The sequence below is a fragment of the Tachyglossus aculeatus genome, chromosome 5 (genome assembly GCF_015852505.1).
Source record: "Tachyglossus aculeatus isolate mTacAcu1 chromosome 5, mTacAcu1.pri, whole genome shotgun sequence".
In the NCBI taxonomy this organism is placed as follows: domain Eukaryota; kingdom Metazoa; phylum Chordata; class Mammalia; order Monotremata; family Tachyglossidae; genus Tachyglossus; species Tachyglossus aculeatus.
This window is the reverse complement of record NC_052070.1, coordinates 6,649,044-6,673,709: the sequence shown is the minus strand read 5'-3', so window position 1 is coordinate 6,673,709 and position 24,666 is coordinate 6,649,044. Positions and strand designations below refer to the sequence as shown.

At 45.5% G+C, this 24,666-nt stretch overlaps 1 protein-coding gene across 1 annotated transcript in view; it reads right to left on the bottom strand.

Annotated features, from left to right (window-relative positions):
* GKN1 (gastrokine 1) overlaps positions 1 to 23,074 on the bottom strand; it is a 30,933-nt gene extending 7,859 nt beyond the window's left edge. The window contains exons 1-4 of the mRNA XM_038746415.1: positions 22,975 to 23,074; positions 17,501 to 17,508; positions 6,952 to 7,086; positions 1,360 to 1,467 (exon numbers count right to left, since the gene is read on the bottom strand). Of these exons, the coding sequence (XP_038602343.1) occupies positions 1,360 to 1,467; positions 6,952 to 7,086; positions 17,501 to 17,508; positions 22,975 to 23,074 (351 nt within the window). The remainder of the gene's footprint in view (positions 1 to 1,359; positions 1,468 to 6,951; positions 7,087 to 17,500; positions 17,509 to 22,974) is intronic.
* Between the last annotated feature and the right edge of the window lie 1,592 nt (positions 23,075 to 24,666).

The window sequence follows — 24,666 nt, the reverse complement described above, 5'->3', positions numbered from 1 at the left end:
TAGAGTAATAAATATGTACAACCATATATACATATATACAGAATGGCTTAGTGGAAAGAGCCCGGGCTTGGGAGTCAGAAATCGTGGGTTCGAATCCTGTCTTCACCACTTGTCAGCTGTGTAACTCTGGGCAAGTTACTTAACTTCTCCGTGCCTCAGTTCCCTCATCTGTAAAACGGGGATTAGGACTGTGAGCCCCACGTGGGACAACCTGATCACCTTGCATCTACCCCAGCGCTTAGAACAGTGCTTGTGCATAGTAAGCGCTTAACAAATGCCATTATTATTATTATTATTATTATTATTATTATTATTATCATATAGCTGGGTAGAGCTATCATTTCTTTACTTATCTCTTTTTTTATTTATCTCTATTAATGTCTGTCTTCCCCTCTAGACCGTGAGCTCCTTGTGGGCAGGGAATGTTTCAGGGTGGCTTAGTGGAAAGAGCCCGGGCTTGGGATTCAGAGGTCGTGGGTTCGAATCCCGGCTCCACCACTTGTCAGCTGTGTGACTTTGGGCAAGTTACTTCACTTCTCTGTGCCTCAGTGACCTCCTCTGTAAAATGGGGATTAGGACTGTGAGCCCCACGTGGGACAACCTGATCACCTTGCACCTACTCCAGCACTTAGAACGGTGCTTGGCACATAGTAAGCGCTTAACAAATACCATCGTTATAATAATAATAATAATAATAATAATAATATTCGAATAATGGGTTCGAATCCCTGCTCCGCCACTTGTCAGCTGTGTGACTTTGGACAAGTCACTTCACTTCTCTGTGCTTCAGTTCCCTCATCTGTAAAATGGGGACTAAGACTGTGAACCCCCCGTGGGACAACCAGATCACCTTGTCACCTCTCCAGCGCTTAGAACAGTGCTTTGCACATAGTAAGCGCTTAATAAATGCCATCATTATTATTATTATTTTCATATATCTGGATAGATCTGTCATTTATTTACTTATCTCTTTTTTTATTTATCTCTATTAATGTCTGTCTTCCCCTCTAGACTCTGAGCTCCTTGTGGGCAGGGAATGTTTCTGATGTTATATTGTCCTCTCCCGAGTGCTTATTTATTTTACATGTACATATCTATTCTATTTATTTTATTTTGTTGGTATGTTTGGTTTTGTTCTCTGTCTCCCCCTTTTAGACTGTGAGCCCGCTGTTGGGTAGGGACTGTCTCTATATGTTGCCAACTTGGACTTCCCAAGCGCTTAGTCCGGTGCTCTGCACACAGTAAGCGCTCAATAAATGCGATTGATGATGATGATGATGATGCATGCAGTAAGAGATCAATAAATGTGATTGAGTGACTGAAGGAAGGAAGGAATAATCTCAGCCTGTCTTTGCTTACCTTTCCGCTGAGGATGTGGCTCAGCGCTTCCAAACTGGGAAACGCGGCTTCAACCATCCTCACCAACACACAAGCCTTCTTGTTCAGCAGGTGGGCGGCAAAGAGACCCTGGGGAGATAAAACAGAGAGATCTCTTACTGGCTTAATAATAATAATAATAATAATAATAAATTTATTAAGCGCTTACTATGTGCAAAGCACTGTTCTAAGCGCTGAGGAGGTTACAAGGTGATCTGGGTGTCCCACAGGGCGCTCGCAGTCTTCAGCCCCATTTTACAGATGAAGTAACTCCCCCTCCCCCTCTCCCCCTCGTCCCCCCTCCATCCCCCCATCTTACCTCCTTCCCTTCCCCACAGCACCTGGATATATGTATATATTTTTGTACATATTTGTTACTCTATTTATTTATTTATTTTACTTGTACATATCTATTCTATTTATTTTATTTTGTTAGTATGCTTGGTTTTGTTCTCTGTCTCCCCCTTTCAGACTGTGAGCCCACTGTTGGGTAGGGACTGTCTCTATATGTTGCCAACTTGTACTTCCCAAGCGCTTAGTACAGTGCTCTGCACACAGTAAGCGCTCAGTAAATACGATTGATGATGATGATGAAGTAACTGAGGCCCAGAGAAGATAAGCGACTTGCCCGAAGTCACACAGCTGACAGTTGGCAGAGTCGGGATTTGAACCCATGACCTCTGACTCCAAAGCCCGGGCTCTTTCCACTGAGCCACGCTGCTTCTCGTGGCTGATTGACTTCTTCTAGACTGTGAGCCCACTGTTGGGTAGGGACCATCTCTATATGTTGCCGACTTGTACTTCCCAAGCGCTTAATACAGTGCTCTGCAATCAATCAATCAATCAATCGTATTTATTGAGCGCTTACTATGTGCAGAGCACTGTACTAAGCACTTGGGAAGTACAAATTGGCAACATCTAGAGACAGTCCCTACCCAACAGTGGGCTCACAGTCTAAAAGGGGGAGACAGAGAACAAAACCAAACATACTAACAAAATAAAATAAACAGAATAGATATGTACAAGTAAAATAAATAAATAGAGTAATAAATATGTACAAACATATATACATATATACATATACATATATAACTTCTCTGTGCCTCAGTGACCTCCTCTGTAAAATGGGGATTAGGACTGTGAACCCCACGTGGGACAACCTGATCACCTTGTGTCTACCCCAGCACTTAGAACAGTGCTTGGCACATAGTAAGCGCTTAACAAATACAGTAAGTGCTCAATAAATATGATTGATTGATTGATTGATTGATTGACTCTTTGGCCCAATTTCACTCCTCCCAGCTGAGCTCATAGACACCCCCCCGCACCCCCGACCTTAGATGCTGGAGAACATTTTAATGGACATGTTAATATTTATTAATTATTTAGTTATTAATAAAATATTTAATAGAAATAAGAGACTTGTATATTTATTTTTTTACAGTGTTAAGCACTTACTAGGTGCTGGGCACTGTACTAAGCACTGGGTTCGATACAAGCAAATCAGGTTGGACACAGTCCGTGGCCCACGTGGGACTCACAGTCTTCATTCCTCACGCGAGCCCGTTGTTGGGTAGGGATTGTCACTACCTGTTGCTGAATTGTACTTTCCAAGTGGTCAGTACAGTATTTATTGAGCGCCTACTGTGTGCAGAGCACTGTACTAAGCGCTAAGTGATTCCATTCAAGGCCCTACTGAGAGCTCACCTCCTCCAGGAGGCCTTCCCAGACTGAGCCCCTTCCTTCCTCTCCCCCTCGTCCCCCTCTCCATCCCCCCCCATCTTACCTCCTTCCCTTCCCCACAGCACGTGTATATATGTATATATGTTTGTACATATTTATTACTCTATTTATTTTACTTGTACATATCTATTCTATTTATTTTATTTTGTTAGGATGTTTGGTTTTGTTCTCTGTCTCCTTTGAGACTGTGAGCCCGCTGTTGGGTAGGGACTGTCTCTATATGTTGCCAACTTGTCCTTCCCAAGCGCTTGGTACAGTGCTCTGCACACAGTAAGCGCTCAATAAATACGATTGAATCAATGAGGTAACCAAGGCACAGCCAAGTGAAGCAACTTGCCCAAGGTCACACAGCAGATGAGTGGTGGAGCCGGGATTAGAACCCATGACCTTCTGACTCCCAAACTCGTGTTTTATCTACTGCGCCGTGTGGTTTCTCAATCAATCAATCAATCAATCGTATTTATTTATTCTCGATTCTTTGGTGTTAGTTTTAACACATGGGTTGAATGAAACAGTGTGGCCTAATAGGTAGAGCCCGGGCCTGGGACTCAGAAGGACCTGGGTTCTAATCCAGGTTTAATCTAATCTAATCTTCTAGACTGTGAGCCCGTTGTTGGGTAGGGACTGTCTCTATATTTTGCCGATTTGTACTTCCCAAGCGCTTACTACAGTGCTCTGCACACAGTAAGTGCTCAATAAATCCAGTTGAATAAATTCGATTGAATGAATAATCCCGGCTCTGCCACGTGTCTGCTGTGTGACCTTGGGCAAGTCATTTCACTTCTCTGGGCCTCAGTTCCCTCATTTGGAAAATGGGATTCAAGATTGTGAGCCCCATGTGGGACAGGGACTGTGTCCAACCTGAATACCTTGTATAATGATAATAATAATAATAATAATAATAATAATAATAATAATGGCATTTGTTAAGCACTTACTATGTGCAAAGCACTGTTCTAAGCACTGGAGCACTGTTCTAAGCGCTGGATCTACCCCAGGGCTTAGGTAAGTGCATGAGAAGCAGCGTGGCTCAGTGGAAAGAGCCCGGGCTTTGGAGTCAGAGGTCATGGGTTCAAATCCCAGCTCTGCCACTTATCAGCTGGGTGACTTTAGGCAAGTCACTTCACTTCTCTGGGCCTCAGTTACCTCATCTGTAAAATGGGGATGAAGACTGTGAGCCCCCCGTGGGACAACCTGATCACCTTATAACCCCCCCAGTGCTTAGAACAGTGCTTTGCCCATAGTAAGCATTTGATAAATGCTATATGTTGCCAACTTGTACTTCCCAAGCGCTTAGTACAGTGCTCTGCACACAGTAAGCGCTCAATAAAAACGATTGATGATGATGATAAATGCCATTATTATTACTATTATTATTATTATTATTATTAGTATCAAATACCATCATCATCATCAGGTCACTTCACTTCTCCGTGCCTCAGTTCCCTCTTCTGTAAAATGGGGATTAAGAATGTGAGCCCCACGTGGGACAACCTGATTACCTTGTATCCCCCCCAGTGCTTAGAACAGTGCTTGGTACATAATAAGTGCTTAACAAGTACCATTATCATTACTATTATATTGCACTATATTAACAATAATAATAATAATAATCCCAGCTTCACCACTTGCCTGCGGTGAAACCTGGGCCAGGTCACTTCATTTCTCCATGCCTCAATTCCCTCATCTGTAAAATGGGGATGAAGACTGTGAGCCCCATGGGGAACAGGTGAGGTAGGAGGGGGCAAGGAGAATGAGGGCTTTTTAATTAATTAATTAATTATGGTAGTTATTAAGCACTTACTATGTGCCAAGCACTCTTCTAAGCACTGGGGTAGATACAAGGTAATGAGGTTGTCCCACGTGGGGCTCACAGTCTTCATCCCCATTTTCCAGATGAGGGAACTGAGGCCCAGAGAAGTGAAGTGACTTGCCCAAGGTCACACAGCAGACAAGTGGCGGAGCCAGAATTAGAACCCATGACCTCTGACTCCCAAGCCCCGGCTCTTTCTGCTATTAAAGCCGATGGCGAGGAGTTTCTGTTTGATGCGGAGGTGGATGGGCAACCACTGGAGGGTCTTGAGGGGTGGGGAGATGTTGCATGAACAGTTTGGTAATAATAATGATAATAATAATAATAATAATAATAATAATAATGACATTTGTTCATTCACTCAATCATTAAATCGTATTTATTGAGCGCTTGCTGTGTGCAGAGCACTGTACTAAGCGCTTGGGAAGTACAAGTTGGCAACATGTAGCGATGGTCCCTACCCAACGACGGGCTCACAGTCTAGAAGGGGTAGACAGACAACAAAACAAAACATGTAAGCTCTTACTATGTGCGAAGCACTGTCCTAAGCGCTGGGAAGGATACAAGGTGATCAGGTTGTCCCACGGGGGGCTCACAGTCTTCATCCCCATTTGACAGATGAGGTCACTGAGGCCCAGAGAACTTGTGACAAGGTCGCACAGCGGACAAGTGGCGGAGCCGGGATTAGAACCCATGACCTCTGACTCCCAAGCCCGGGCTCTTTCCGCTATTAAAGCCGACGGCGAGGAGTTTCCATCTGAACAGTGCTAAGCGCTTAGTACAGTGCTCTGCACATAGTAAGCGCTCAATAAATACGATTGATGATGATTTGATGCGGAGGTGGATGGGCAACCACCAGAGGGTTTTGAGGGGTGGGGAGACAAGGCCTGAACAGTTTGGTAATCATAATGATAATAATAATAATAATAATGGCATTTATTAAGCGCTTACTATGTGCCAAGCACTGTTCTAAGCACTGGGGAGGTTCCAAGGTGATCAGGTTGTCCCACGGGGGGCTCACAGTCTTCATCCCCATTTTACAGATGAGGCACAGAGCAGCGTGGCTCAGTGGAAAGAGCCCGGGCTTTGGAGTCAGAGGTCATGGGTTCAAATCCCGGCTCCGCCAACTGTCAGCTGTGTGACTCTGGGCCAGTCACTTCACTTCTCTGGGCCTCAGTGACCTCATCTGGAAAATGGGGATTAAAACTGTGAGCCCCCCTGTGGGACAACCTGATCACCTTGTAACCTCCCCAGTGCTTAGAACAGTGCTTCGCACATAGTAAGCGCTTAATAAATGCCATTATTATTATTATTATTATGGGTTCAAACCCTGGCTCCGCCAACTGTGAGCTGCGTGACTTGGGGCAAGTCACTTCACTTCTCTGGGCCTCAGTTCCCTCATCTGTAAAATGGGGATTAAGACTGTGAGCCCCATGTGGGACAACCTGATCGCCTTGTATCCCCCCAGCGCTTAGAACAGTGCTTCACACATAGTAAGCGCTTAATAAATGCCATTATTATTATTATTATTATTATGGGTTCAAACCCTGGCTCCGCCAATTGTGAGCTGCGTGACTTGGGGCAAGTCACTTCACTTCTCTGGGCCTCAGTTCCCTCATCTGTCAAATGGGGATTAAGACTGTGAGCCCCATGTGGGACAACCTGATCGCCTTGTATCCCCCCAGCGCTTAGAACAGTGCTTGGCACATAGTAAGCGCTTAATAAATGCCATTATTATTATTATTATTATGGGTTCAAATCCCGGCTCCGCCAACTGTGAGCTGCGTGACTTGGGGCAAGTCACTTCACTTCTCTGGGCCTCAGTTCCTTCATCTGTCAAATGGGGATGAAGACTGTGAGCCCCATGTGGGACAACCTGATCGCCTTGTAACCTCCCCAGCGCTTAGAACAGTGCTTGGCACATAGTAAGCGCTTAATAAATGCCATTATTATTATTATTATTATTATTATTATTATGGTGGGAGGGGGCAGTGGGAAGTCCTCCGCTGGGGTCTTACTTTCTTGTAGTCCATGACACCGTACCATTCCCCCCGGACGCCCGGGTCCTGGATGCTGGCTAGGCCGCTCTCGCCGTCCAGTCCGACGATCCAACTGTCCGCCATCCTGTTGGGATCTTCCTTATCCCGGACATTCTGGGGAGCAAACACACCGCATGGACCACATGAGACGCCCTCTGACCGACTTTCGGCACATTATTATTATTATTACGGCATTTGTTCATTCATTCGTCCATTCATTCAATCGTATTTATTGAGCGCTTCCTGGGTGCAGTCATTCATTCCCCCTTCTAGACTGTGAGCCCACTGTTGGGTAGGGACTGTCTCTAGATGTTGCCAATTTGTACTTCCCAAGCGCTTAGTCCAGTGCTCTGCACATAGTAAGCGCTCAATAAATACGATCGATGATGGTGATTCATTCATTTAATCGCCTTTATTGAGCGCTTGCTGTGTGCAGAGCACTGGACTAAGCGCTTGGGAAGTACAAGCTGGGAAGCGCTCAGGAAGTTCAAGCCGAGCCCGGGGTTGGGAGTCACAGGTCATTGACAAGCGGCGTGGCTCGGTGGAAAGATTGTGGGTTTGGAGTCAGAGGGCGTGGGTTCAAATCCCAGCTCTGCCACTTGTCAGCTGTGTGACCTTGGGCAAGTCACTTCACTTCTCTGGGCCTCAGTTCCCTCATCTGGAAAATGGGGATTAAAACTGTGAGCCCCATGTGGGACAATCTGATTACCTTGCATCTATCCCAGCGCTTAGAACAGTGCTTGGCACATAGTAAGCACTTAACAAATAGCATTATTATTAATACTACAAGCAAGTCGGATTGGACCAAGTCCTCGATCCACATGGGGCCCCAAGGTTCCATCCCCATTTTCCAGATGAGGGAACCGAGGCCCAGAGAAGGGAAGGGACTTCCTCAGGATCACCCAGCAGACAAGCTCTGCCACTTGTCAGCTGTGTGACCTTGGGCAAGTCACGTCACTTCTCTGGGCCTCGGTTCCCTCATTGGGAAAATGGGGATGAAGACTGTGAGCCCCACGTGGGACAACCTGATTATCTTGTATCTTCCCCAGCGCTTAGAACAGTGCTTGGCACATAGTAAGCGCTTGACAAATACCAACATTATTATTATTATTGGTTCTAATCCTGGCTCCGCCAGTTGTCAGCTGTATGACTTTGGGCAAGTCACTTCATTCAGTCAATCGTATTTATTGAGCGCTTACTGTGTGCAGAGCACTGGACTAAGTGCTTGGGAAGTCCAAGTTGGCAACATCTAGGGACGATCCCTACCCAACAGTGGGCTCACAGTCTAGAAGGGGGAGACAGACAACAAAACAAAACATATTATTCATTCATTCATTCATTCATTCAATTATATTTATTGAGCGCTTACTGTGTGCAGAGCACTGGACTAAGCTCTTGGGAAGTCCAAGTTGGCAACATCTAGAGACGGTCCTTACACAACAGTGGGCTCACGGTATGGAAGGGGGAGACAGACAACAAAACAAAACATATTATTCATTCATTCAGTCATTCAATGATATTTATTGAGCACTTACTGTGTGCAGAGCACTGGACTAAGCGCTTGGAAAGTACAAGGTGGCAACATCTAGAGACGGTCCCTACCCAACAGTGGGCTCACAGTCTAGAAGGGGGAGACAGACAACAAAACAAAGCATATTATTCATTCATTCATTCAATCGTATTTATTGAGCGCTTACTGTGTGCAGAGTACTGGACTAAGCACTTGGGAAGTACAAGTTGGCAACAACTAGAGACGGTCCCTACCCCACAACGGGCTCACAGTCTAGAAGGGGGAGACAGAGAACAAAACAAAACATATTAACAAAATAAAATAAATAGAATAAGTATGTACAAATCAAATAAATAGAGTAATAAATACGTACAAACATATACATATATACAGGTGCTGTGGGGAGGGGAAGGAGGTCAGGCAGGGGAGATGGGGAGGGGGAGGAGGGGACGAGAAAGGAGGGGGCTTCACTTCTCTGTGCCTCAGTTCCCTCATCAGTAAAATGGGGATGAAGACTGTGAGCCCCACGTGGGACAACCTGATTACTCTGTATCTATCCCAGTGCTTAGAACAGTGCTTGGCACATAGTAAGCGCTTAACAAATACCATTATTATTATTATTATTATTCCCAGATGAGGTCGCTGAGGCCCAGAGAAGTTAAGTGACTTAATAATAATAATGGTGGTATTTGCTAAGCGCTTAGTATGTGCAAAGCACTGTTCTAAGCACTGGGGGGATACAGGGTGATCAGGTTGTCCCACGTGGGGCTCATAATCTTAATCCCCATTTTGCAGATGAGGGAACTGAGGCACAGAGAAGTTAAGTGACTTGCCCAGAGTCACCCAGCTGACAATTGGAGGAGTGGGGATTTGAACTCACGACCTCTGACTCCAAAGCCCGGTCTGTTTCCACTGAGCCACGCTGACAATGTCACACAGCTGACAAGTGGCGGAGCTGCTTAAGATTAAGATTGTGAGCCCCCCGTGGGACAACCTGATCTCCTTGTATCCCCCCAGCACTTAGAACAGTGCTTGGCACATAGTAAGCGCTTAACAAATACCATTATTATTATTATTACAAGTTGGCAACAGATAGAGATGGTCCCTACCCAACAATGGGCTCACAGTCTAGAAGGGGGAGACGGACAACAACACAAATGGGCAACCACCGGAGGGTCTTGAGGGGTGGGGAGACGTGGCCTGAATGGTTTGGTAACAATAATGATAATAATAATGGCATTTGTTAAGCGCTTACTATGTGCCAAACACTGTTCTAAGCACTGGAGTAGATACAAGCTAATCAGGATGTCCCGTGTGGGGCTCACAGTCTTCATTCCCATTTTAATAATAATAATAATAATGATGATCACATTTGTTAAGCGCTTACTATGTGCCAAACACTGTTCTAAGCACTGGAGTAGATACAATCTAATCATTTGTCCCATGTAGGGCTCACAGTCTTCATTCCCATTTTAATAATAATAATAATAACAATAATAATGATAATAATAATAATAACATTTGTTAAGTGCTTACTATGTGCCAAACACTGTTCTTAGCACTGGAGTAGATACAAGCTAATCAGGTTGTCCCATGTAGGGCTCACAGTCTTCATCCCCGCTTTAATAATAATAATAATAATAATAATAATAATAATAATAACATTTGCTAAGTGCTTACTATGTGCCAAACACTGTTCTAAGCACTGGAGTAGATACAAGCTAATCAGGTTGTCCCATGTAGGGCTCACAGTCCTCATTCCCATTTTAATAATAATAATAATAATAATAATGACATTTGTTAAGCGCTTACTATGTGCCGAACACTGTTCTAAGCACTGGAGTAGATACAAGCTAATCAGATTGTCCCATGTAGGGCTCACAGTCTTCATTCCCATTTTAATAATAATGATAATAATGATAATAATAATAATAATAATAATAATAATAATAAAAAAACATTTGTTAAGCGCTTACTATGTGCCGAACACTGTTCTAAGCACTGGAGTAGATACAAGCTAATCAGGTTGTCCCATGTAGGGCTCACGATCTTCATTCCCATTTTAATAATAATAATAATAATAATGACATTTGTTAAGCGTTTACTATGTGCCAAACACTGTTCTAAGCACTGGAGTAGATACAAGCTAATCAGGTTGTCCCATGTAGGGCTCACAGTCTTCATTCCCATTTTAATAATAATAATAATAATGACATTTGTTAAGCGCTTACTATGTGCCGAACACTGTTCTAAGCACTGGAGTAGATACAAGCTAATCAGGTTGTCCCATGTAGGGCTCACAGTCTTCATTCCCATTTTAATAATAATAATAATAATAATAATGACATTTCTTAAGCGCTTGCTATGTGCCAAACACTGTTCTAAGCACTGGAGTGGATACAAGCTAATCAGGTTGTCCCATGTAGGGCTCACAGTCTGCATCCCCATTTTAATAATAATAATAATAATAATAATAATAATAATAATGAAATCTGTTAAGCACTTACGATGTGCCAAACACTGTTCTAAGCACTGGAGTAGATACAAGCTAATCAGGTTGTCCCATGTAGGGCTCACAGTCTTCATTCCCATTTTAATAATAATAATAATAATGATGACATTTGCTAGGCACTTACTATGTGCCGAACACTGTTCTAAGCACTAGAGTAGATACAAGCTAATCAGGTTGTCCCATGTAGGGCTCACAGTCTTCATCCCCATTTTAATAATAATAATAATAATAATAATAATAATAATAATAATAATAATAATGACATTTGTTAAGCACTTACTATGTGCCGAACACTGTTCTAAGCACTGGAGTAGATACAAGCTAATCAGGTTGTCCCATGTAGGGCTCACAGTCTGCATCCCCATTTTAATTAATAATAATAATAATAATAATAATAATAATAACATTTGTTAAGCACTTACTATGTGCCGAACACTGTTCAAAGCACTGGAGTAGATATAAGCTAATCAGGTTGTCCCATGTAGGGCTCACAGTCTTCATTCCCATTTTAATAATAATAATAATAATAATAATAATAATAATAATAATGACATTTGTTAAGCGTTTACTATGTGCCGAACACTGTTCTAAGCACTGGAGTAGATACAAGCTAATCAGGTTGTCCCACGTAGGGCTCACAGTCTTCATTCCCATTTTAATAATAATAATAATAATAATAACAATAATAATAATAATGACATTTGTTAAGCGCTTACCGTGTGCCAAACACTGTTCTAAGCTCTGGAGTAGATACAAGCTAATCAGGTTGTCCTATGTAGGGCTCACAGTCTTCATCCCCATTTTAATAATGATAATAATAATAATAATAATAATAATAATAATAACAACATTTTTTAAGTGCTTACTATGTGCCAAACACTGTTCTAAGCACTGGAGTAGATACAAGCTAATCAGGTTGTCCCATGTAGGGCTCACAGTCTTCATCCCCATTTTAATAATAATAATAATAATAATAATAATAATGACATTTCTTAAGCGTTTACTATGTGCCAAACACTGTTCTAAGCACTGGAGTAGATACAAGCTAATCAGGTTGTCCCATGTAGGGCTCACAGTCTTCATTCCCATTTTAATAATAGTAATGATAATAATGATAATCATAATAATGACATTTTCTAAGCGCTTACTATGTGCCAAACACTGTTCTAAGCACTGGAGTAGATACAAGCTAATCAGGTTGTCCCATGTAGGGCTCACAGTCTTCATCCCCATTTTAATAATAATAATAATAATAATAATAATAATAACAACATTTGTTAAGCACTTACTATGTGCCGAACACTGTTCTAAGCACTGGAGTAGATACAAGCTAATCAGGTTGTCCCATGTAGGGCTCACAGTCGTCATCCCCATTTTCCAGATGAGGGAACTGAGGCCCAGAGAAGTGAAGTGACTTGCCCAAAGTCACCCAGCTGACAAGTGGCGGAGCCGGGATTAGAACCCATGACCTGTGACTCCTAAACCCGAGCTCTTTCCACTAAGCCAGGCTGCCCCTCTGATGGAAAGAAGCAGCATGGCTCAGAGGAAAGAGCCCAAGCTTGGGAGTCAGAAGTTGTGGGTTCTAATCCCGCTCCGCCGCTTGTCAACTGTGTGACCTTGGGCAAGTCACTTAACTTCTCTGAGCCTCAGTTCCCTCATCTGTAAAATGGGGATGAAGCCTGTGAGCCCCACGGGGGACAACCTGATCACCTTGCATCCGCCCAGCGCTTAGAACAGTGCTTTGCACATAGTAAGCGCTTAACAAATGCCATCATCATCATCATTATTATTATTCTCTGTGCCTCAGTGACCTCATCTGGGAAGAATAATAATAATAATGGTATTTGTTAAGCGCTTACTACGTGCCAAGCTCTGTTCTAAGCACTGGGAGAGATACAAAGTAATCAGGTTGTCCCACGGGGGGCTCACAGTCTTCATCCCCATTTTACAGATGAGGGAACTGAGGCCCAGAGAAGTAAAGCGACTGGCCCAAAGTCATACAGCTGACAACTAGTGGAGCAAGATTAGAACCCATGACCTGTGACTCCCGAGCCCAGGCTCTTGCCACTGAGCCACGCTGCTTCTCTGATGAAGACTGTGAGCCCCACGTGGGGCAACCTGATTACCTGGTATCAACCCCAGCGCTTACAACAGTGCTTGGCACATTGTAAGCGCTTAGCAAATACTATTAATATTATTATTATGAAAGCATAGAGGACTGTGTCCAACTAGATTTGCATGTAAGCGCTTAGTAAAGTGTTCTGCACACAGTAAGCGCTCAGTAAATACGATTGAATGATTGAATGTAATCAATGTCATATTTATTGAGCGCTTACTGTGTGCAGAGCACTGTACTAAGCGCTTGGGAAGTACAAGTTGGCAACATATAGAGACAGTCCCTACCCAACAGTGGGCTCACAGTCTAGAATCAACCCCGGCGCTTAGTACAGTGCCTGGCACACAGTAAGCACTTAACAAATACCCCTGTCATTACGAGAAGCAGCGTGGCTCAGTGGAAAGAGCCCGGGCTTTGGAGTCAGAGGTCGTGGGTTCAAATCCCGGCTCCACCAATTGTCAGCTGTATGACTTTGGGTAAGTCACTTCACTTCTCTGGGCCTCAGTTCCCTCATTTGTAAAATAGGGATGAAGACTGTGAGCCCCCTGTGGGACAAGCTGATCACCTTGTAACCTCCCCAGCGCTTAGAACAGTGCTTTGCACATAGTAAGCGCTTAATAAATGCCATCATTATCATCATTATTATTCATTCATTCATTCAACCATATTTAGTAAGCACTTCTGTGTGCAGAGCATTCATTCACTCATTCAATCGTATTTATTGAGCGCTTACTGTGTGCAGAGCACTGTACTAAGCGCTTGGGAAAGTACAAAACGGCCATAAAGAGTGACAATCCCTGCCCACAACAAGCTGAAGCCAGACTTGGGAGTCAGAGGACGTGGGTTCTAATTCTGACTCCACCACGGGTCTGCTCATCAGCCTTGGGTAAGTCACTTCAATTTTCACAACATCGTTAAATCTGGCCTTCCCCTTCCATCCCGTCTTCTACTTTGGGGTCAGAGGTCATGGGTTCGAATCCCGGCTCCGCCACTTGTCAGCTGTGTGACTTTGGGCAAGTCACTTCACTTCTCTGGGCCTCAGTTCCCTCATCTGTAAAATGGGGATGAAGACTATGAGCCCCACGTGGGACAACCTGATCACCTTGTAACCTCCCCAGTGCTTAGAACAGCACCTAGAGAAACAGTGTGGCTCAGTGGAAAGAGCCTGGGCTTTGGAGTCAGAGGTCATGGGTTCAAATCCCAGCTCCGCCACTTCTCAGCTGTGTGACTTTGGGCAAGTCACTTCACTTCTCTGTGCCCCAGTTCCCTCATCTGTAAAATGGGGATGAAGACTGTGAGCCCCACGTGGGACAACCTGATCACCTTGTAACCTCCCCAGTGCTTAGAACAGCACCTAGAGAAGCAGCGTGGCTCAGTGGAAAGAGCCCGGGCTTTGGAGTCAGAGGTCATGGGTTCAAATCCCAGCTCTGCCACTTCTCAGCTGTGTGACTTTGGACAAGTCACTTCACTTCTCTGTGCCTCAGTTCCCTCATCTGTAAAATGGGGGTGAAGACTGTGAGCCCCACGTGGGACAACCTGATCACCTTGTAACCTCCCCAGTGCTTAGAACAGCACCTAGAGAAGCAGCGTGGCTCAGTGGAAAGAGCCCGGGCTTTGGAGTCAGAGGTCATGGGTTCAAATCCCAGCTCTGCCACTTCTCAGCTGTGTGACTTTGGACAAGTCACTTCACTTCTCTGTGCCTCAGTTCCCTCATCTGTAAAATGGGGGTGAAGACTGTGAGCCCCACGTGGGACAACCTGATCACCTTGTAACCTCTCCAGCGCTTAGAACAGTGCTTTGCACACGGTAAGCGCTTAATAAATGCCATTATTATTACTATTATTACTATCACATTAATCCAAGCACTCGTTTTATGCTGCCTGGATGACTGTATCAGCCTCCTTGCTGACCTCCCTCCCTCCCAAGAGTCTCTCCCCACTCCAGTCCATACTTCACTCCGCTGTCCGCATCATTTTTCGACAAAAACGTTCAGTCCATGTCTCCCCGCTCCTCAAGACCCTCCAGGGGTGGCCCATACACCTCTACATCAAACAGAAACTTGTCACCGTGTCGGCTTTAAAGCCATCCATCCCCTCGCCCCCTCCTACCTCACCTCCCTTCTCTCCTTCTCCATCCCACTTCTAGACTATGATCCCACTGTTGGGTGGGGACCATCCCTATATGTTGCCAACTTGGACTTCCCAAGCGCTTACTACAGTGCTCTGCACACAGTAAGCGCTCAATAAATACGATTGATTGATTGACTGATTGATCCCAGCCCGCACCCTCCAATCCTCTTCTGCCACTGGGTCTTCTCCATGTGGAACAAGCATTATGCCTAACCCAATGAACTTGTATTATAATAATAATAACAAATAAAAATGATAGTATTTGTTTAGCACTTACTATGGGCCAGGCACTGTTCTAAGCGCTGGCGGAGATACAAGGTCATCAGGTTGTCCCACGGGGGGCTCACAGTCTTCATCCCCATTTTACAGATGAGGGAACTGAGGCCCAGAGAAGTGAAGTGACTTACCCAAAGTCACACAGCTGACAAGTGGCAGAGCCGGGATTTGAACCCATGACCTCTGACTCCCAAGCCCGGGCTCTTTCTAATGAGCCACGCTCTTTCCGTTAAGAGCTGCTTCTCTGCTCACATAATAATAAAGATGATAGTATTTGTTAAGCAAATACTTAACACAGTCTTCTAGACTGTGAGCCCACTGTTGGGTAGGGACCGTCCCTAGATGTTGCCAACTTGGACTTCCCAAGCGCTTAGTACAGTGCTGTGCACACAGTAAGTGCTCAATAAATACGATTGATTGATTGATTGATTAAGCGCTTACTATGAGCCAAGCACTGTCCTAAGCACTGGAATATTGGTATTTGTTAAGCGCTTACTATGTGCCATGCACTGTTCTAAGCACTGGGGAGGATATAAGGTGATCAGGTTGTCTCACCTGGGGTTTACAGTCTTCATCCCCATTTTCCAGATGAGGGAACTGAGGCCCAGAGAAGTGAAGTGACTTGCCCGAATTCACTCAGCTGAGAAGCAGCGTGGCTCAGTGGAAAAAGCCCGGGCTTTGGAGTCAGAGGTCACGGGTTCAAATCCTCACTCTTCCAATTGTCAGCTGTGTGACTTTGGGCAAGTCACTTAACTTCTCTGTGCCTCTGTTCCCTCATCTGTAAAATGGGGGTTAAGACTGTGAGCCCCCTGTGGGACAACCTGATCACCTTGTATCCTCCGTAGAGCTGGGAGCAGTGCTTTGCACATAGTAAGCGCTTAATAAATGCCATTACCATCAAGCGGCGGAGCCGGGATTAGAACCCACGACCTCTGACTCCCAAGCCCGGGCTTTTTCCAATCGTATTTATTGAGCGCTTACTGTGTGCAGAGCACTGTACTAAGCGCTTGGGAAGTCCAAGTTGGCAACCTATAGAGACGGTCCCTACCCAACAGCGGGCTCACAGTCTAGAAGGGGGAGTCAGACAACAAAACAAAACATATTAACAAGATAAAATAAACAGAATAAAAATGTACAAGTAAAATAAATAGAGTAATAAATCCATACAAACATCTATCCATATATACAGGTGCTGTGGGGAGGGGAAGGAGGTAAGGCGGGGAAGATGGGGAAGGGGAGGAGGGGGAGAGGAAGGAGGGGGCTCAGTCTGGGCTCTTGCCACTAAATCAATCAATCAATCAATCGTATTTATTGAGCGCTTACTGTGTGCAGAGCACTGTACTAAGCGCTTGGGAAGTCCAAGTTGGCAACATCTAGAGACAGTCCCTACCCAACAGCGGGCTCACAGCCTAAAAGCACACTGCTTCTCATGGGCTTCTCAGAGAAGCAGCGTGGCTCAGTGGAAAGAGCCCGGGCTTCGGTATCAGAGGTCACAGGTTCAAATCCCGCCTCTGCCACTTGTCAGCTGTGTGACTGTGGGCAAGTCACTTCCCTTCTCTGGGCCTCAGTGACCTCATCTGTCAAATGGGGATGAAGACTGTGAGCCCCCCGTGGGACAACCTGATCACCTTGTAACCTCCCCAGCGCTTAGAACAGTGCTTTGCACATAGTAAGCGCTTAATAAATGCCAACATTATTATTATTATTATTATTATTCTACAGAGAGGGTAAGTGACTAGAATAAGGTCACCCAGCTGGTCAGGACAGAGCTGATCCTAATCCCTCCCGCCTCCCGGCCCCTGGTTCTTTCCTTTAGGCCACACTGCCCACTCGGGTCAAGCTGCAGAAGGGTCAGCCCGGGTAGGGACCGTCTCTATATGTTGCCAACTTGTACTTCCCAAGCGCTTAGTACAGTGCTCTGCACACAGTAAGCACTCAATAAATACGATTGATGATTGATTGATTGATCCCCAAAACGCACTTACCCCTAGGGCTGGTGTCGGAAGGAAGCAGCTTGTTAACAGAACAACCGTCACAATCTGGAATTGAAACAAAGATAATAATAATAATAATAATAATAATAATAATAATGGCATTTATTAAGCACTTACTATGTGCAAAGCACTGTTCTAAGCGCTGGGGAGGATACAAGGTGATCAGGTTGTCCCACGTGGGGCTCACAGTCTTCATCCCCATTTTCCAGATGAGGGAACTGAGGCTCAGAGAATCAATCAATCAACCAATCGTATTTATTGAGTGCAGAGCACTGTACTAAGCGCTTGGGAAGTCCAAGTTGGCAACATATAGAGACAGTCCCTACCCAACAGTGGGCTCACAGTCTAAAAGAAGTTCAGTGACCTGCCCAAAGTCACACAGCTGACAGCTGGCGGAGCCAGGATTTGAACCCCTGACCTCTGACTCCGAAGCCCGGGCTCTTTCCACTGAGCCACGCTGCTTCCCCAATGGTTAAGCGCTTACTGTGTGCCAGGCACTGTACTGAGCGCTGGGGTGGATACGAGCTAATCGGGTTGGACACAGTCCCTGTCCCCCACGGGGCTCACAGTCTTCATCCCCATTTTATAGACAAGGGAACCAAGGCCAGAGAATCATTATAATAATAGTATTTGTTAATCAATCAATCAATCATATTTATTGAGCGCTTACTGTGTGCAGAGCACTGTACTACACAGAGCACTGGTAACATAGAGAGATGGTCATCATCATCATCAATCGTATTTATTGAGCGCTTACTGTGTGCAGAGCACTGTACTAAGCGCTTTTGAAGTACAAGTTGGCAACATATAGAGACAGTCCCTACCCAACAGTGGGCTCACAGTCTAGAAGAGTTTTAATCCCCATTTTCCAGATGAGGTAACTGAGGCCCAGAGAAGTGAAGTGACTTGCCCACAGTCACACAGCTGACAGTTGGCGGACTCGGGATTTGAACCCATGACCTCTGACTCCAAAGCCCGGGCTCTTTCCACTGAGCCACGCTGTTTCTCCTTCCTGGAACCAAGGCCCAGAGAATCATAATAATAATGGTATTTGTTAAGCACTTACTATGTGCCCAGCACTGTTCTAAGCGCTGGGAGGGCATACAAGGTAATCAGGTTGTCCCACGTGGGGCTCACAGTCTTCATCCCCATTTTACAGATGAGGGAACTGAGGCACAGAGAAGTTGAGCGGCTTGCCCAAAGTCACACAGCTGACACGTGATGGAGCTGGGATTAGAACCCATGATCTCTGACTCCCACGCCCGGTCTCCAAAGGGAGTCAAATAATAATAATAATGGCATTTGTTATGCGCTTACTATGTGCCAAGCACTGTTCTAAGTGCTGGGGAAGATACAAGGTGATCAGGTTGTCTCACGGGGGGCTCACAGTCTTTATCCCCATTTTACAGAGGAGGTAACTGAGGCCCAGAGAAGTTACGTGATTTGCCCAAAGTCACACAGCTGACAAGCGGCAGAGCCGGGACTTGAACCCATGACCTCTGACTCCCAAACCCGGGCTCTTTCCACTGAGCCATGCTACTTCCTATCATCTGTCATCAAATGATGATGATAGAATTTGTAAAGCGCTCACTATGTGCCAAACACTGTTCTAAGCGCTGGGGTGGATACAAGCTAATTCATTCATTCATTCATTCAATCGTATTTATTGAGCGCTTACTGTGTGCAGAGCACTGTACTAAGCGCTAATCAGGTCGGTTACAGTCCCTGTCCCCCATGGGGCTCCCAATCTCCATCCCCATTTGACAGATGAGGGAACTGAGGCCCAGAGAAGTGAAGTGACTTGCCTAACATCACACAGCAGACAAGTGGCAGAGTGGGATTAGAACCCATGGCCTTCTGATTCCCATTCATTCATTCAATCGTATTTATTGAGCGCTTACTGTGTGCAGAGCACTGGACTAAGCGCTAATCAGGTTGGACACAGTCCCTGACCCCCATGGGGCTCCCAGTCTCCATCCCCATTTGACAGATGAGGGAACTGAGGCCCAGAGAAGTGAAGTGACTTGCCTAATGTCACACAGCAGGCAAGTGGCGGAGCGGCATTAGAACCCATGATCTTCTGATTCCCATTCATTCATTCAATCGTATTTATTGAGCGCTTACTGTGTGCAGAGCACTGTACTAAGCGCTAATCAGGTTGGACACAGTCCCTGTCCACCATGGGGCTCACAGTCTCCATCCCCATTTGACAGATAAGGGAACTGAGATGGGATTAGAACCCATGACCTTCTGATTCCCATTCATTCATTCATTCATTCATTCAATCGTATTTATTGAGCGCTTACTGTGTGCAGAGCACTGTACTAAGCGCTAATCAGGTTGGACACAGTCCCTGTCAACAATGGGGCTCACAGTCTCCATCCCCATTTGACAGATAAGGGAACTGAGATGGGATTAGAACCCATGACCTTCTGATTCCCATTCATTCATTCATTCATTCAATCGTATTTATTGAGCGCTTAATGTGTGCAGAGCACTGTACTAAGCGCTAATCAGGTTGGACACAGTCCCTGTCAACCATGGGGCTCACAGTCTCCATCCCCATTTGACAGATAAGGGAACTGAGGCCCAGAGAAGTGAAGTGACTTTCCTAATGTCACACAGCAGATAAGTGGCGGAGCGGAATTAGAACCCATGACCTTCTGATTCCCACGCAGCCATGGCTCCCAATCTTCCCTCCCTCCCCTCCTCCCCGGACCCCCGCAGGATTGGAACCCCGAACTCCCCTGCTTAGACTGAGGAGCTCTTGGAAAAAAGTTCCTCTGCTTCATCAGCAAAGCAGTCGTTCACTTTGAGAAGCATTCTTTCATTCATTCAATTGTATTTATTGAGCGCTTACTGTGTGCAGAGCACTGTACTAAGCGCTTGGGAAGTACAAGTTGGCAACATCTAGAGACAGTCCCTACCCAACAGCGGGCTCACAGTCTGGAAGGGGGAGGCAGACAACAAAACAAAACATATTAACAAAATAAAATAGAATAAATACGTACAAATAAAATAAATACATAGAGTAATAAATACGTACAAGCATATACGTATGGGGGAAGCACATACGTGGGAAGCAGCGTGGCTCAGTGGAAAGAGCCCGGGTTTGGGAGTCAGAGGTCATGGGTTCTAATCCTACCTCCGCCACTTGTCGGCTGGGTGACTTTGGGCAAGTCGCTCCACTTCTCTGTGACTCAGTTCCCTCATCTGTAAAATGGGGATTAAAACTGTGAGCCCCCCGTGGGACAACCTGATCACCTTGTAAGATCCCCAGCGCTTAGAACAGTGCTTTGCACAGAGTAAGCACTTAATAAATGCCATTATTATTATTCTTCTCTGGGCCTCAGTTCCCTCAACCGTAAAATGGGAATGAAGGCTGCGAGCCCCACGGGGGACAACCTGATCACCTTGTACCTATCCCAGCTGAAAAGTGGCGGAGCCGGGATTAGAACCCACGACCTCTGACTCCCAAGCCCGGGCTCTTATGAGAGGCAGCATGGCCTAGGGGCAAGAGCCCGGGCTTGTAAATCAGAGGTCGTGGGTTCTAATCCCGCCTCCACCACTTATCAGCTGCGGGACTTTGGGTAAATCACTTCAATTCTCTGTGCCTCAGTTCCCTTATCTGTAAAATGGGGATTAAGGCTGTGAACCCCACGTGGGATCAACCTAATTATCTGTATATATGTTTGCACATATTTATTACTCTATTTATTTATTTTACTTGTACATATCTATTCTATTTATTTTATTTTGTTAGTATGTTTGGTTTTGTTCTCTGTCTCCCCCTTTTAGACTGTGAGCCCACTGTTGGGTAGGGACTGTCTCTAGATGTTGCCGACTTGTACTTCCCAAGCGCTTAGTCCAGTGCTCTGCACACAGTAAGCGCTCAATAAATACAATTGATTGATTGATTGATTGATTGTATTTACCCCAGCGCTTAGAAATCCCAGCTCCGCCACATGTCTGCTGTGTGACTTTGGTCAAGCCACTTAACTTCTCTGTGCCTCAGTTACCTCATCTGTAAAATGGGGATTAAGACTCTGAGCCCCCTGTGGGACAACCTGATCACCTTGTAACCTCCCCAGCGCTTAGAACAGTGCTTTGCACATAGTAAGCGCTTAATAAATGCCATTGAAAAAAAAACAGTGCTCGGCACATAGTAAGTGATTAACAATCAATCAATCATATATATTGAGCGTATTTATTGTGTAAAATGGGGATTAAGGCTGTGAACCCCACGTGGGACAACCTAATTATCTTGTATTTACCGCAGCGCTTAGAAATCCCAGCTCCGCCACACGTCAACTGTGTGACTTTGGGCAAGCCACTTAACTTCTCTGGGCCTCAGTTACCTCATCTGTAAAATGGGGCTGAAGACTGTGAGCCCCATGTGGGACAACCTGATCACCTTGTAACCTCCCCAGCGCTTAGAACAGTGCTTTGCACAGAGTAAGCGCTTAATAAATGCCATTAAAAAAAAAACAGTGCTCGGCACATAGTAAGCGCTTAACAATCAATCGATCGCATTTATTGAGCGCTTACTGTGTGCAGAGTGCTGTGCTAAGCGCTTGGGAAGTACAAGTTGGCAACACATAGAGACGGTCCCTACCCAACAGTGGGCTCACAGCCTAGAAGGGGGAGACAGAGAACAAAACCAAACATATTCACAAAATAAAATAAATAGAATCGATATGTACAAGTAAAATAAATAAATAGAGTAATAAATCCGTACAAACATATATCCATATATACAGGTGCTGTGGGGAAAGAGAAGCAGCGTGGCTCAGTGGAAAGAGCCCGGGCTTTGGAGTCAGAGGTCATGGGTTCAAATCCCGGTTCTGCCAATTGTCAGCTGTGTGACTTCGGGCAAGTCACTTCACTTCTCTGGGCCTCAGTTACCTCATCTGTAAAATGGGGATTAAGACTGTGAGCCCCCTGAGGGACAACCTGATCTCCTTGTAACTTCCCCAGCGCTTAGAACAGTGCTTTGCACATAGTAAGCGCTTTATAAATGCCATCAAAAAAAAAAAAAGGAGGTAAGGCGGTGGAGGGGGATGGAGAGGGGGACTTTTAACAAATTAACAAATACCGCCATTATTATTACTATTATTTCCACTACATGCAGCTGCCCAAAAGGGAACCGAGGCCTGGGGAAGTGAAGTGAGTTACCCAAGGTCACACAGCCAATCAGAGGCAGAATGGGGACTGCCCGCTGTTGGGTAGGGACCGTCTCTCTGTGTTGCCCGCTTGGACTTCCCAAGCGCTTAGTACAGTGCTCTGCACACAGTAAGCGCTCAATAAATATGACAATAAATGATTGACTAGAACCCAGGACCTTCCAGCTCCCACTAGGCCGCCCCGCCGCTCGGGAGACGTCTCTCTACAGTGCTCTGCACATAGTAAGCGCTCAATAAATACGATTGATTGCTTGATTGATTGAAGCCAGGCCGGATACTCACTCCCAGCATCATCCTCCGTCCCGTGACAATCCGGGGAAACATCGAGACGGGATCGAGTGGTTATTGAAGAACGATCGGCAATAATCCGCCCAACGCCCATGATACCGGCGGGTATTTATGGCGACTTTAGTTAAACAACCTTATCGCGTTAGGCCTCGAATCGCGTCTGAAGTGATTTTCCAATGGTCCTACCAAGTGCTCCGATTCCAAAACAAACAGGCCCAGGAATCTCGCTTGGCGGGGTGACCTTCCCCATCCTGGTTAACTTGCTTACGTGGAATTGAGCTGAGAGGTCTCCCGGAGGCAAGGCCTCTGATTAATTATGTTGCCAATTTGTACTTCCCAAGCGCTTAGTACGGTGCTCTGCACATAGTAAGCACTCAATAAATACGATTGATGATGATGCTGATGATTAAGGGATTTTTTTTAAAACGCTGACTACTTGCTAGACTCTAGGCCGGGACTGTGTCCGTTTCTAGACTGTGAGCCCGCTGTCGGGTAGGGACCGTCTCTAGATGTTGCCAGCTTGTTCTTCCCCAGCGCTTAGTACAGTGCTCTGCACCCAGTAAGCGCTCAGTAAATACGATTGAATGAATTATTCCCTTGTACTCTCCCAAGCGCTTGGTACACTGCTCTGCACATAGTAAGTGCTCAATAAATACGGATGATGATGATTAAGGGATTTTTTTAAAAACACTGACTACTTGCTAGACTCTAGGCCGGGACTGTGTCCGTTTCTAGACTGTGAGCCCGCTGTCGGGTAGGGACCGTCTCTAGATGTTGCCAGCTTGTTCTTCCCCAGCGCTTAGTACAGTGCTCTGCGCACAGTAAGTGCTCAGTGAATACGATTGAATGAATTATTCCCTTGTATTCTCCCAAGCGCTTAGTACACTGCTCTGCACATAGTAAGCGCTCAATAAATACGATTGATGATGATGATGATGATGAGGGGATTTTTTTTAAAACGCTGACTACTTGCTAGACTCTAGGCCGGGGCTGTGTCCGTTTCTAGACTGTGAGCCCGCTGTCGGGTAGGGACCGTCTCTAGATGTTGCCAGCTTGTTCTTCCCCAGCGCTTAGTACAGTGCTCTGCACCCAGTAAGCGCTCAGTAAATACGATTGAGTGAATTATTCCCTTGTACTCTCCCAAGCGCTTAGTACACTGCCCACTGTAGGGGAAAGAGCCTCAACCTTGGAGTCAGAGGGTGTGGATTCTAATCCCGGCACGGCCACGTGTCCGCCGTGTGACCCTGTAATAATAATATCATCATCATCAATCGTATTTATTGAGCGCTTACTATGTGCAGAGCACTGTACTAAGCGCTTGGGAAGTACAAATTGGCAACACATAGAGACAGTCCCTACCCAACAGTGGGCTCACAGTCTAGAAACGGACACAGACCCGGCCTAGAGTCTAGCAAGTAGTCAGCGTTTTAAAAATAATCCCTTAATTAGAGGCATTGCCTCTGGGAGACCTCTCAGCTCAATTCCACATAAGCAAGTTAATATGATAATATGATAATAATAATAATAATAATAATGATGGCATTTGTTAAGCACTTACTATGTGCCAAGCACTGTTCTAAGCGCCGGGGGGATACGAGGTGATCAGGTTGTCCCACGTGGGGCTCACGGTCTTAATCCCCATTTTACAGATGAGGGAACTGAGGCTCAGAGAAGTTAAGCGACTTG